This window comes from Euphorbia lathyris, chromosome 2 (genome assembly GCF_963576675.1).
Source record: "Euphorbia lathyris chromosome 2, ddEupLath1.1, whole genome shotgun sequence".
Classification (NCBI taxonomy): domain Eukaryota; kingdom Viridiplantae; phylum Streptophyta; class Magnoliopsida; order Malpighiales; family Euphorbiaceae; genus Euphorbia; species Euphorbia lathyris.
The window spans coordinates 73,630,591-73,646,424 of NC_088911.1; the positions used below are offsets into that span (position 1 = coordinate 73,630,591).

The window sequence follows — 15,834 nt, forward strand, 5'->3', positions numbered from 1 at the left end:
TTCCTGTCAGTTTTTACACTTTTGCTTTTCCCGATTTCAGTTGCCCATGTCTCTTCTATTTCCATCAGATTTCTTCAATTGGAGATATCAAAGTATAAATTTTGATAATTCTTGAAGAAAATGCTATTAATACAGTTTATCAATGGAAATCACTCCTAAATAAATATGAATCTCTTAATGAAGTAAGAATAAAATTATAAGACTGTATTATTTGAAGTAAGAACAAAATTATAAGATTAAGAACTAAACTAATACATAATCAAAATTAAAGGTAGATGATGACTTTGATTTTCGGTGGCCAATGAATATAATGATGGAATGCTATGTATCATGCTTTATATATAGGTTTATTTGTAACTTTTGGATTTTCTTCGGTTTATGTTTTTTTTTATCTTCATTTAACTCTTATTTTCTTTTATTACTTTAATTGATGGAGTATTAATTGACAATAAATAATATGTTAATATAGTACTAATTACATAGAGATAATTAAAACTCATTAACTCATTTATTCTCTTTGTTCCTACAATGCCAACTAAGCCAAAAAGTCTCTAAAACACTTCTTGCAAATTCTTTCTGCTTCCGCTATTATATATAGTATAGATGAGAAAACATTGCTTTTTTTTTAGAGAAAAAGTATTGCTTTTTTAAATGTGTGGGAAAACATGTTTTTGGAATAGTTGGTATGAAAATGAATGTTGTTTAATTTCCATTTGTAAATTGATCTTTTGAGGCTTGTAAATAAGGGATTTAATGCTAGACTTAATTCATCAATGAGAGAAAATAAAAATAGAGAATTAAAAAACACTTGGCATATAATTTATAGAAAAATTATTAGGTTTGTGAAGTTTTATAAATTTCTCTTATAAATTGTTTTTGGTTGCTCTAATAATAAAAGTTTCTTCTCTCTTGTGTACGTAGGCACAAATTGTTGGAACCACACAAATCTCTTATCTTGTTTATTGTATTTATTTTTTAATTGTTCGATTAATTCACATAATAAAATACAGTCTTAATCTCTTAACAATTATGATTTCCCTTTTTTTTATCTGCAACTTATCTATGGCTCTATTAATTTGCCGAAAATATTATGCATGAAAATATTTTCCTAATTTTTCCTTTCCAAATTTTTCCTTTTATTTATTATTCAAGTTTTAAATGAAAGAAAAGATGTGAATCTAGGGTTTTCTCTCATCTTGCCCTCTTAGCAAGTTTTCTCCCATCTTGTCCTTTTGCAAGTTTTTTCTCATTGATTTTCACCGATGGGTTAATTGAGCAATTTGGAACTATCTTATGTGAATCTGAGCCTGGATGAGGAGGATGATGGTCGTGTTACTATGTAGGACACATATTCGAATGCTGAGCATTTGAATTTTTGCTAGTGTTTAGTTGGAAGATTTTTAACAGGTAAGTTAGTGGATTTTCAAGCTATGCATGATCTCATGGCTTTTCCATGAAGATCGGGTAATGAGTTAATATCAGATCAATTAACCCAAACTTATTCATTTTCCAATTTTTTCATGAGTTTGATATAAGGGGGGTTATGGAGAACGATCATTGGAGTTTTGATAATAAAATCATAATTACTCAGAGATTATTTGTGAATAGTTTGGTCGAAAGCAGTCACCAGGGGTTCAATGTGGCTAATGAGTGACACCAGTGCTAGGAGTGATGGTGGATTTCGGCCAACGAAGATTGACGGTTCAACAAAGTTGAATTATAACTCCCAATTCGGAAGTGGTGCAATTAGTGGGGATGTTACCTTGAATCAAGGAGAAGAGCAAGGGGTTACTCAAATACTAGTTGACTAAATAAGTGGGGGAATATTGAAAACGATAAGACATTTAAGACTGTTTTAAATGAGGAGGTAGTCAGATTTGATCCAAAACATAGAAGAATGGAGGAATCATTAAAGGAAGGGACAATTTATAAAATTAAAAAAGAAATGGAAGTGAGCAAAAAAAGGTCAAAGGTGGGCTCTCTTGGACAGGCACGCCTATCATAATGAGTATCCTTGATTGGAATTGTCGTGGGCTAGGCAACCCACGGTCAATTCGTGTTCTATTGGATCTTGTTCGGGTTAATAAGCATGCGAATGGAAATTATTTGCCTCGTGTTGGAGAAGCTCTAGGGATCCGGAAAGCACTAAGTTGGTTAGAGAACAAGGGAGTTGATGGGTGTATTGTTATGACAGATGCTAAAGTTGTGGTGACCGATCTTGCTCAACCTTCATTTTGTTCTTCTATTGGTCTGGTGTTAGATGATTGTAAAAGGTTGTTAAGGGTTGTAAGGTTCTTTTAATGATGGTTATGTTAGTTATGTTAATCATTCTACGAATAGAGTCGCTCATGATCTTGCTAGAGTTTCCTATTCTAGGCCAGAAGTTATAGAGTGGTCATCTAGACTTCAAGATTCCATTGTTTAAGCTTTGTAATGTATGGTTTTTTTTTTTTTAAAAGTAAAACTTTTTCTAAGGCATTGGTAACTCTACTCCATTTTTTCTTACCATTTTGAAAATAGCAACCACCTACAACTTTTTCCCGTTTTTGTTGCTGTAGTCAAACACCAAAAAATATTTTATTTTCCAAAACACATTATTTTTCGGAAACAAACTTAATATGTTTTTTTTTTTACTTTATAACTTGTTCCATATTTTCCATTGTCGATGATTGGCAGGAGCTCTGTACACTAAGATTGTTTCTTTTCTTGTCTTCTTTTACCGTACATGTACACAGTTTGTATAGTTGTATGTATAAGAAAGTGGAATTAAAAAGACAAATATATATATATAGTGTTTTTGGATTCCTTTTTTATTATTGTCATCATGTAAATGTTTTATTTAACAAATCCATGTGGACATTTGAAATGCAATAGAGATATTAATCATGATTTTTAGAAAAGTTAAATTGATTAAATGTAATTTGTTAGGAATTATTTGTGAAATATGTTGAGGAAAAAAAATAAAAAAAAAAATGTTGAAAAAAAAACAATAATTAACAGGGTAACATATCTTAAATTAGATCCAAAAAAATCTCTTGGCTAGTCTTTTTTGTAGCAACTACTCAAATCTTGATGTCTCTCTTTGTAACTGTTCCATTCCTGACAAAGTTTTTCAAAATTCCAGAGAAACACATTCAATATTCAACTTGATTTCTATCTTCCTCATTTTTGTTTGTTTGTTTTCATTAAGAGAAAGCAATGATGAAGTGGGAGAAGAATATAATATTGGTTAGAGATGGTGTTTAAAGGTTAATAGTGTGATCAGAATAATAAAATTGGATCAAATAAAAGCAGCGATTACCCTGAGATTGAAGGCATTGTGGATTGGAATAATGGGTTGCATTTGCTCGAAAGCAACTCGAGCAAATGAACATGGACAAAACAACAATAAAGAAAAATCAAGAAAAGAATCAAAGAAATCTGCAGCTAAAAAAAGACAAGAAATAATTAATGAGAACAAAAGTGAAGATGATAATAATAACAATAGTAAGGAAGATGAGAAGAAAAAGAGCAATATTAACCTGTCAAGGCTATTGAGCTTAGGTGGAGGTGAAAGAGGAGCACAAGTGGTGGCCGGTTGGCCTTCTTGGCTTACTGCTGTTGCCGGAGAAGCAATCAATGGATGGGCTCCTCGAAGGGCTGAATCTTTTGAGAAGTTGGTTAAGGTTAATAATTACTTCATTTTCTTTGTTTGTTTCTTTTTAAGCATAGCATATAACATATGTACTGTTTTATAGGTTGGACAAGGAACATACAGTAATGTGTACAAAGCTCGAGATCTAGAAACAAATAAAATAGTAGCATTGAAGAAGGTAAGATTCGCAACAATGGATCCAGAAAGTGTTCGGTTTATGGCAAGAGAAATAATAATATTGAGAAAGCTTGATCATCCAAATGTAATGAAGCTTGAAGGAATAATAACTTCAAACATGTCTGGTAGTTTGTATCTAATATTTGAATACATGGAGCATGATCTAGCTGGACTTTTGGCAACACCAGGAGTTAGCTTCACAGAACCACAAATCAAATGTTATATGAAACAACTCTTTCATGGCCTACAACACTGCCACAGTCGAGGAGTATTGCACAGGGATATAAAAGGCTCTAATCTTCTATTAGACCAAAATGGGAATCTAAAGATTGCTGATTTTGGGTTGGCTACTTTTTTTAGTCCACCTCCAAACCAACCCCTAACTAGCCGTGTAGTAACACTTTGGTATAGGCCACCAGAACTTTTGCTAGGTGCCACCACTTATGGTGTTTCAGTGGATCTATGGAGCAGCGGTTGTATTCTTGCAGAATTGTTTGTTGGGAAGCCAATTATGCCTGGAAGAACAGAAGTAGAGCAACTGCATAAAATATTCAAGCTGTGTGGATCACCATCACAAGACTATTGGAAAAAATCAAAGCTACCAAATGCAACGGTATTCAAACCTCAACAGCCATATAAACGTCGTGTGGCTGAGACATTCACTCATTTCCCTTCTTCTGCTTTAGCCCTTTTAGATGTTCTACTTGCAGTTGAGCCTGACGCTCGTAAATCTGTTGATTTTGCACTTTCCACTCAGGTACCTACATTGCTTTTTTTTTTTTTTTTTAAATGTCATGAATTACCATTTTTCTATTTTTGTATTGTATAGTTCTTCATCAATGATCCTCTTCCATGTGATCCATCTAGCTTGCCAAAGTACCCACCAACCAAAGAATTTGATGTCAAATTTCGAGACGATGGAAGGTTAGGACTATTAAAATATTTATTACTATTAAAATAATTATAAAAAATTTTGGATAACTTTTTAAACTATCTAAAATATTTATTACTATTAAAAAAACTATATAATTTTTTTGGGTAACTTTTATAAAAATGCACAAAATTATTTCAATTTATAAACAAACCTATTTAAAATATTTAATGTGATAATGGAATAATTGTCAAATTAGTATATTCAAATTTTTTTTTATTAGACAGAGATAAAACTTATCTAGCAGCATTAGAAATAAATTTACACTATTTCATACATTTGAGACAAATTTACACTTTCTAAAAAACGATAGAAGTAAATCAACCTTATCCCCTAATATATAATTATATCTTATCAATACTTTCTCTTTTTAATTTTATTATATAAGTAAATACATATTAAAATTTAAAAAACATAAATTTTTTTTTAAATAAAAATAACAATCTTGTTTTTTTTTTTATCAAAGATAACTTAGAAATTCTAGGAATATGCGAGCACTTGATGAATTCAATTTTTTTTTTTTATTGATTTTGATCATTTTTTTTATAGAATAAGGTACCAAAATAGGTTTAAGGTTTATGCGAAAGTACCAATTTATGCTCAACGTTCAAAATAGTACCAATATAAGCTTAACGTTTACAACATAATATCAATTTAGGCTTAACATTTATAAAATAGCACCAATTTAGACCTCACGTACAAAATAGCACCAATATAGGTTTAACGTTTACAAAATAATACGAATTTAAGCTTAACGTTTACAAAATATAAACAATTTAAGCTAAACGTCAAAATTAAATTAATCATATTATATTCTTTCTCTATTAACTTTATATGTTATCTTTTTATTTAGTTGTATATTCTTATTTATTATAATACAATTAATTAGTATTATTGTCCATTAAGATCTTATATATGTTTTTCATCAATGATTACTAAATTTCATTGTTCATGTAATATATGCAAACTAAAAGTAATTGAATATCCACAATATTTCGAACACTGACATGTATCAATATTATTTTACACGAGCCATGGAATTTAAGAGTCATGGAATGGTTGATGAAAAACAAATATAAGGTTTTAATGGGCAAGAATACTAATTAATTGTATTATAATAAATAAGAAAATGGAACTAAATAAAAAGATAACATATAAAGTTAATAGGAAAAGAATATAATATGGTTAATTTAATTGTGACGTTTAGTTTAAATTGGATATATTTTGTAAACGTTAAGTTTAAATTCGTATTATTTTGTAAACGTTAAGCTTATATTGGTGCTATTTTGTACGTGATGCCTAAATTGATGCTATATTATAAACGTTAAGCCTAAATTGATATTATATTGTAAACGTTAAACCTATATTGGTGCTATTTTGAACGTTGAACCTAAATTGGTACTTTCCCAAAAACTTTAGACCTATTTAGATACCTTATCCATTTTTTAAATACATTAAGCTTCTAATTTTTAAATATATGTTTATCATGCATAGAACGGTTAAAATAATATTGTTCTTGTAGAGTAAAATATATAATTATGAAACTGTGTTGCGTGTCAATTTATACATCAATTGACACATTAAGGGCCTGTTTGGTTCAGCTGTTAGCTAATAGTTGTTGCGGTTGCTGTTAGCAGTAAGCTGTTAGATGTTGCTATTTGTTATTAGCTGTTTAATTACTAGTGTTTGGTAAAATTATATTGAATTGTTGATATTCGGATTTAAAATGTCTAAAATGGACATATTTTAAATTAATCAACGATGAAATTATAAAAGGAAAAATGTGAAAAAATGCCCATAACGTTTACAACTAGAAATAATTTTACTCTTAACGTCTAAAATGATACAATTTTACCCATTATGCTAGCAGCTACAAGCAATTTTACCTTTAACATTGACAAGTTAGGTCGATTTCAGATATTATTAGAAAACATAGATATTTTATTTTTTATTCTATACCAATTGCCCATAATCAGTAGTTCTAAAACAGAGATTTCATTTCATTTTATTTTTTTTGCGATTTAATAATAAAATTGAAAATTAATATTTATGAATTCGGCGAAATATTTGAACTTTTTTTATCCAACGCGTACAAAAGACAATATATATCTTTTTTATTTTCTTAAAAAAAAATCACGTCTAATTATATGTTTGTAATCTCTTACTAACAATGATAAAATGGTGTACATGTGAAGTGTAGATGACAATATCCATGACCAAAAACAGACAGTTTGAGAAATTATTTCTCAAATTGACCCAACTTGTCAATGTTAGGGGTAAAAAATGTTAGAGTGGCTGCCAATATTAGGGGTATAATTGCATAATTTTAGACGTTAAGGGTAAAATTGCTCCTAGCTATAAATGTTAAGAGTATTTTTGCACTTTATCTTACTATAAAATAAAAAATATGTTGCACAAATTAATAAAAATAATCTATATAAAAAATAAAAAAATTATTGAACGCAACAAAACCTTGTTCTTCCGGTAATTATGTTTTAGAAATATAAATAATGTTAAAGAATAAACATATTTTATGAAAATAAGAAGGATAATTTTGTCAATAACATATAACTACAAACAGCTCCAAAACGCTCCAGTTTTCAGAGAAAATGCTAAACGTTGCGATTATAAAAACCTAACCAAACACTATATTTCCTGCGGTTTGAAGTGAAATGTTAAACCCTCATCCGAAAAGCTGAAACAAACACTCTCTAAAATAGTTACATACCAACCGTTCCATTTACTCTAAATGGAATTTAAATCTTATACAACAAAATCATTAAAGAGAGATTTATTGAAAAATAAATATTAATGTACTAAAAAAATTAATGATACAGGGCTTAATGTGCGTATTTAAAAAATTAGATACTTAATATGTGATCATGCACTTAATATATCCCTCCCTTTAAAAAATTAAAGACTTAATGAATAACAAAATGGTTTGATCAAACATGCATTTTAACATTAATAGAATTTCTAAGTAATTAAATATTGTATAAAAAGGAAATTGTTATTTTTATTTTGAAAAAAATTAATGTTTTTAAATATTAATTATTAAAGTACTTAAATATTAAATAATATATATGCATTTAATTCATTGGGTGCTTAAATATGGAAAAAAATCTTCTGTGCATTTTTTCTTAATTTTATTTTCTTATTATTGTCATCTCTCTAAGCAAGCATATGAAAACCCAAACTCATAATTGCTTTAAAAACTGGTGCACTTTGTTCATCGAAGCTGAGCCTTATTTTCCAAAAAATAACATTTATGGCAGGCGAAAAGGATTTGGAGGCAAGGGAAATAGAAAAACTTCAAAAGAATCTAAAGCTATGGCACGCACCAATTCAGAGATGATACAACAGGTATTTCTCTTCAAAGTACAGTAAACAATGCAAATGCAAATGCTATGACTGAAACTGACATTGTTTATCTGATACAGAAGGCACACAAGCAATCAAACCCTAAAGTCAGCAGCAATCCAGCAGAAGAAGAAGGGCAATCAAGAAATGTTTTTGCCAATTTAGGTCAATCTATGCATATGAGTCATGCCAACAAAAATTCAAGTTTCAGGGTTAATGGCCTATCATCTACTTCTCCTAAGCCCCAAATATTGACAAATCAGAGATCTTTTAGTCAGGCTCTTGTAGGAAGAGGCAATTCACACTTGGATAGTAGCAGTTCTACTTTGAATCCAAGATATAACAATCTTGAGGTTTCCTCTCACCATATATTCAATAGGCAGAAGTTGTCCAACATGGAGGATCTATCCATGAATTTCAAATCCTCAAAGGTAAGTCAAAGACAAGGCTCAAATTCTATTGCTTTGTTTTAGAAAGAAAATAATTTGGCATACTGCATTAACATATCAGGATCCATTTTATAACAAAGGGAGAATTCACTGCTCTGGACCATTGACCAGCGGAGCAGGAGGAAACATCGACGAGATGCTGAAATTGCATGAGAAACACATCAAGGAAGTTGTTCGTAAAACAAAGGCTAACAAAACAGTAAATGCAAATGAAAAAAATGATTCACAATTATACATTGGGGAAAGAGGCAGATAGCCTATTCTTTTGGTTTCTAGATTGCATTTGCGAGCTTCAAAGGATTGGCTCACTGGTCAAATTGGACCCAATCATGTTTTTCGACAAATCAACCAATTTTATATACAAAATCTTAATTTTGGAAAACATTGACCACATTTGAAGATTGATCAGTTGAATTCAGCATCACAAAAAGTAGAGAGTAGCATAGAAAAAGTGTCTTTGGTCTTTGGTTTTAATTCGTCAAGCATACTATGTACAGCTGCAAAATTAAAATAGTCTATGCATTTCTTTTCCTCACTTGATTCAAAATATTCCTCAAAATCAGTTAGGTTTAAAGTCCTATAATCCAAAAAATAAGAAATTAATTGAAACTAGAGAGATTTAGGGCAGTTTCCATGAATTGAAACATGATAAAAAAAACATGAAAATCCTTGAGGATGCCCAATAAAAACAATTATAGGCCGGGTGAAATAGAGTTGTCATGTTTAAGAAATTCAATGAGAACCCATTGGATCGGCCGGAAAAGCTGAAAGAAATAAATTGAAAAGAAAGAAGATGTATTAGAACCTTTCATGCGATTGCAAAGCAACGATCAAATGCGAAAGGAAATAACTGTTTCTTTTTCTATTTGCCCGCAACGGAACAAGAACGGCACCTTTGTTCTCCGCTCTGTTCTCTCTAAAGGCATTGAGGACCACAAACCCTACTCTTCCTATTATATATACTCAAGAATTCTCTATTTTACCCTTCTATTTTGTCAATAATACCATCTATGAAAGACTTTAAAACTCATGGACTTCTTTGATTTTTCCTCATGCCGGGTATGGATACTATATTCTTACCTAAAAAATTTATAACTTTTTAAAATAACAAAAGCTATCATTTTTTTTTTTTTTTTTGTTAATTTCAAATAAAACTGTTTTACATTTTTACAAATCGGTTTTTGTAGTTGGTAAAATTCTATTAATCGAGTTTTATATTCAAAACTACCTTTTATGATCATCAGGAGCTTAATGCGATAAAAAATAAAAGATCGAAAACTTAACATGTCCAAATAAAATGTCAATGACTTAATACACCAAAATATGAAAGATAAATGGCATCAGAATGCTTTTAAATCTCATGTTTGCCTTTTGTACGAGATAATTCCTAGCTTAATTATTGTGATAAATAATTGTAATTATATCCAGGAAAAATTCTATCTTTATCCTTTTTTTTTTAGGAAAATGGAAACTTTATTAAGAATTTTCAAGCAAAACGTTACAAAGAAAATGAGAGAACATGAGCTCACACTCCACAATCAGACTTACGGCCACTCACTCAAGAGTCACTATTTACTAAGCTCATGAAGACTCTCACCTGTCTCCAAGCAGGCCTATAGAGTTATGGATCAACAACACGAGGCATTACCCACCTACATAGATGCCTTTAGATAGTAGGGGTAAAAGGCAAAACTTTTGTTGAAAAACAATTTCCACTAAGTTTTTAATTATGACAAAAATCACATTTAAGGATTTAAATTCTCATAAGTATTTAATTGAGAAATTATTATACTAATGGGTTTGCTAGGTGTTGAAATATAAACTCTAAGTATAATTGTCAAAGGCCCAATAGCCTTAAAAGGCCCTAACAATATAAAAGGCCCAACTACATAAATGTTTATTCGAAATTAGAAGTCAGAAGACAAGATTCAAGAGAATCAAAGTCAACTTACAGGCATTTCTGGAATTTTATACTGATGGGTTTGCAGCAATCCCTGTTTACTATGACCAACTGTCCGCCCATTAATGCCTCCCTTGATTTCCCATACCCACTGGCTTCCGACCGTGAGCTATTAGCCTTTAGACTACTTATTAGGCCTCTCTATAGTGGTAAGAACAAGACCTGGCCTAGGTATACTCCTTTATGGAGGGACTAGATTAACCGGTTGTCACCCTTGTTTGCCCCTCAGTGGCAAAAACAACAAATTAAGGACTTCATTGATTTGACTGCCCAGCCAATCCAGTTTTCTGAGGTTCTGGTATTTGGTGCATTGTCCATGTGGTGTATCTCCTACAATTCCTTCATCTTCTCTGGGGGCCAATGTCCATCACCCTTCGAGATATACTTGCTCTGGCCCATTTGCTAATTCTTGGGCTGGACTTCCCTTGCATGATCACCACAGAGGCCTCTCCCAATTTCAATGTCACACCTTTCAATTATTATAAGATGATTGCTTCCTATGCTTCTCTCATGGCAGAACAAACTCCGACTGAGGATGAACATATTGCCTTCTTATGGGTTCTGCTGAACAAGTATGTGCTCTTCCCCTTCGGTGGGGTACGACTCTAGACTCTCTTGCAGTGGCTAAGGTCCTAGCTTCCGGAGCCACCTTTGCTTTTGGCAAGATCCTGTTGGGATATGTTTTTCATCAGATTCAGCAATCAATCATCAGTGAGCCATTCACCAAGCTAAGTGGAGGTGTCCGAGATTTCAATTTTTCATTAAAAGCAAGTTGTTTTACCTAAAAAGGGAATGAGTATGTTTTTATAATAAAAAGACCAATCACTGGTCTAGTTATTCTTATTTTGATCCCCTTCTCATGATCAATTCACTTTCTTATCTTGTATGATCGTTTCTAAACTTGATCATATACAAAAAAAAAAAACAAATATTAGTTCATATATAATAATCTCATTTTCCTTTAAACAACTTGCTCAAATATCTTTTATGCAGATTTTTGTAAATATTTTTAGTGCTATATTTTTAACGCTATTTCACTTTTTGACACACCCTTAACCTTAACCACATTACAATCCGAACTTCGAGATTGTTTTTGATATTGTTTGAGTCTTAGCAATGTAGAGGTATTCAGATGAACGTGCAAACTCACCTGTAACTTTAGGCAAATGTAAAGATGAGAGTAAACGCCGAGCCACCTAAATATTGTGTGATTGAGTGAACAATTTTCAGTGAGGTGTTTATTTGGTTTTGTCCCTTGAACTCGTTTAATTAAGCATGTCTCATTTCCCTTAAAAGTATGGCCTTTGCTAAATCAAATTGCAGCTTTTGGGCATTGTGTGAAGAGGTTTGATAGGGGTCAAAACCCCCTATATTTTAGTACGATTTTAAGAATTATTTTGTATCTTTTATTGTCTTTTATTGTCTATTTATTTACTTTAATAGTAATTTATCTTTGTTTTGTCAATTTTGGGTTTTAAATTATTTTTTTAGCATTTTGTTGTTGTTGTTGTTTGTTAAATATTCCTAACTTGATCAATTATTTTGCCACTTTTAATAAATTAATCTTCTATATGTTATAAAGGCGAATGGAGGAAAATAATGTTTACATGTTCGGAAATCATTCAGCAAGCTTACTCAAAAAACCTAGACCTATGGCTTGTGATACGCAAATTGCGCAGGAGGGGGTAAGAACAGATTTCACTCAAATTATCTCTAAGGTGCTTGCTAACCGACTTAAGAAAGTCCTCCCTTGTCTCATATCTGAGAATCAATCTGCATTTATTAAAGGTCGTTCTATTCATGATAATATTCATATTGCTTTTGAGGTGATTCACAATATGAAAAGGAATCTGACCAGGAAGAAAGGGGAGGTGGCACTCAAAATTGACATCAGCAAGGCCTATGATAGGGTAAATTGGGATTATTTATCTGCATTATTGGACAAATTGGGTTTTGATCATGTCTGGATTAAATATACAATGCTTTGCGTCACCACGGTGAGGTATTCGATCAAGGTGAATGATAGGATTGTTGGTCCCATATCTCCTAAAAGGGGTCTGAGATAGGGTGACCCTTTATCTCCGTATTTATTCCTGATCTGTGTGGAAGGTCTCTCAGCTCTTATCTCACACTCTGAACGGAAAGGAAAGGTGCACGGAGTCAGAGTCTGTCGACGTGCTCCTCCTATTTCTCATCTATTGTTTGCTGATGACGCCTTTCTGTTCTTTCGTGCTAATTTTGAGGAATGTCGGGAGATGAAACGAATTTTATCAGTTTATGAGGAAGCTTCGGGGCAAGCGGTAAATTTTACAAAGTCTGGCATCTTATGCAGTAGTAATGTTGATTCGCTGTTTGCAGAGGGCATTTCTAGTATTTTGGGGGTTACTCAGCCTCTTGACACTAGACGCTACCTTGGGCTTCCATCATTAGTGGGGCGGAAGAAAAGGGCTATATTCGCCCAATTGAAAGACAGATTGTGGAAGAAATTGAAAAAATGGAGTAATAAGCCCCTGTCTAAAGCGGGACGAGCAACTTTGATACGAGCTGTGGGACATGCCATCCCTATTTATTACATGAGTATCTTTCTGATACCAATTTCAACGGCCGAGGAGCTTCAACGCATGTTAAATTCCTTTTGGTGGGGAAATAAAAATGATGGGGCCCGTGGAATTAATTGGATGGCCTGGGAGAAGTTATGTGTCGCGAAGGAGGAGGGAGGCCTGGGATATCGGGACTTCACTGCTTTTAATTTAGCACTATTGGGAAACACAAGGGTGGCGATTACAGTCATCTCCAGATTCTCTTGTCAGTAAAATTTTCAAAGCCAAATATTATCCTGATGGGGATTTCTTGGAAGCAAGATTAGGACACTCTCCTAGCTTCATTTGGCGGAGTATCTGGAGTTCTCAATTTTTTCTTAAGTTGGGAAGTAGATGGAAGATCGGAAATGGGCAGTCCATTAATGTCTGGAATGATAGATGGTTGAGAGACGAACTGCATGCAAAAATCACCTCACCTAGAATTGAGGGCCTGGAGGAACTGAAAGTAAGCGACTTATTTATTCCAAACTCTGTCGATTGGGACTTTGACCTTCTAGAGGAATTGTTTTCTGAAGCTGATATTGCTGCTATCAGTCGAGCTTCGATACACGTCGCAAACAGGAGGGATGAAATAATCTGGAATGAGTCGAAATCGGGCCTTTACACAGTCAGGAATGCATATTGGACGACCATGAGGGAGGGTGGGATTTCTCAAAGCTTCAGAGTTGATGGAGATTGGCAAGGGATTTGGAAAGCTGAGGTTCCGTTCAAAATTCACTACTTTTGTTGGAGGTTTGTCCGTAACTGTATTCCTACTCGAGTCCGATTAAGGAATAGAGGGGTGGATCTGGCTGATGACTGTGTGATGTGTTCACTTGATATTGAAGATGTTTGGCACCTCTTCTGGTTATGCCCAAAAGCCCAACAATTGTGGTGAGAAGCGGGCCTGTTTAATGAACTGAATAACTTGGCTGCGGATGCGGACAATTTCTCACATCTGTTTTTTTTTTACTTTTGCAGGTTAGGGAGTCCAGGACGTTTTCAGCTCTTTATGGTTCTCCTTTGGTGCTGGTGGCGTGCGAGAAACGAACTGCTCTGGAAATAGACGAGCAGCCAGACGTCAAACATTATCAGTAATGGACGGCGGACATTGGAGGAGTGGCAGCTTGCTCAGCGTCGAAGGAGCATCTCTAACAGCAGGTCGCCCCTCTCTTCGTGTGTAGGACGATGGCACCGCTCGTCCCCGCAGGTCCTTTCGTGCTATACCGGAAGGAAGCACTTTTACCATTCTAGGAAAATCTGGATGCAGCGCGGCGCTAAGGCGAGCAGACGGTTCCTTCATATCAGCTCGGACGAATACAATTGAAGGGCTAATGGACAACCGCGAGGGAGAGGCCTTGGCTATTCTCCAAGCTATACATTAGCTTACCGAGAGAGGAGAAACAAACGTTATTCTTAAAAGCGACTCCCAAGTGACAGTACACGCCATTCAATCCAATCATCTTGACGTTTCAGAATTTGGAGATATTATTGGTTAGATTCGCAACTTATTATCGACACACAGAGGCTTCTCAATCTGCTTTATTCGCAGACTAGCAAATGGCCTTGCCCATGCTTTTGCAAGAGCAACCTCACAATATGTTAGTCCGTTCTTTTTTTATGCTATTCCGAGTTTTGTTCCTTTATCCGCTTTGAATTTTTGTAACGCTTTGATTCATTAATGAAGGTAATTTTCAAAAAAAAAAAAAATCTTCTATATGTTATTTTGAGTTGTGCCCAAAATTAAGAAATTAACCTACAAAAAATAAATCAATTTTGACTTAGTAATTAAAAAATATTTTTGGTATGATAATTAAATAATTTTGGGTGAATTATCTAAATAATATATTATGAGATTATGTGCAGATTTTTAGAGATAAATGTGAAGATTTTTAAGGTTTAGAAGTAAGAGCCTTTTTTACCAGATTCATTGGACTCAGCCTTTCTGGCCAGATTCATTGAATCTACTCACAAGTTCAAATTCAAATAAAAATAAGGGAAAAGTATAAAAATAAATCTTGTGGTTACACCTGTTTTCGAACAACACCCATATGGTTTAAAAGTTTGCAAAATGGTAACTTGAGGTTCATTCCGTTAGCAAACACATACCAAATTGACTAACAATGTTAAAAGTCAAAGGCAAAAGAGTTAATTTGGTTCTTATATTTATTTATTTTATAAATTAACCCCTTTATTATCTAATTATCATAAAAAAAACTCAAAATAAAAAAATAAAAATCAATTACACCATTCGACCTTTGATGCAAGCAAAAGTAGGAGATGAAGATGGTTGGAGAGAAATTAGGAAGATAACCGAGTTGAAGATAACCCATTGTAGGTGTAGTGTTTGTCCATGGTTTTGAAGGTATAAGTGAACGAAAAGTAGGTTTTTGTTTCACAACATCAATTACATCATTGAGATGGGTTTTCTGGTACTTGGCTTGTTTGATAGCTGAGTATAGGGTAATGGGTTCAAATGGTCTTACAACTGATCTAATTTTCGACCTTAATCCAACATTAAAACTAGAAATATAGAAAGATTCAGTGTGATTAGGATGAACCATTTCACATTTTGAGCTTGATAGCTTCAAGTATCTCCTGACAAGCTAACACATTCGTCTCTTGTTTTAGTTGGAAAAGCCAATGCACCACATCTTCTAGAATCCAGTTTTGATACCACTTCTCAACCCTTCCTTGTAGGTATAGCCCAACTAATACCACTATCTTCTTTTCTGTCACCACAA

At 33.1% G+C, this 15,834-nt stretch overlaps 1 protein-coding gene across 1 annotated transcript; it reads left to right on the top strand.

Moving 5' to 3' along the window:
• The first annotated feature begins 3,332 nt into the window (after positions 1-3,332).
• LOC136217124 (probable serine/threonine-protein kinase At1g09600) lies at positions 3,333-8,807 on the top strand. Its single transcript, XM_066003711.1, has 6 exons — positions 3,333-3,665; positions 3,738-4,568; positions 4,641-4,735; positions 8,018-8,105; positions 8,183-8,533; positions 8,613-8,807. The coding sequence occupies exons 1-6, from the start codon at positions 3,333-3,335 to the stop codon at positions 8,805-8,807; spliced, it is 1,893 nt and encodes a 630-aa protein (XP_065859783.1).
• The last annotated feature ends 7,027 nt before the right edge of the window (positions 8,808-15,834 follow it).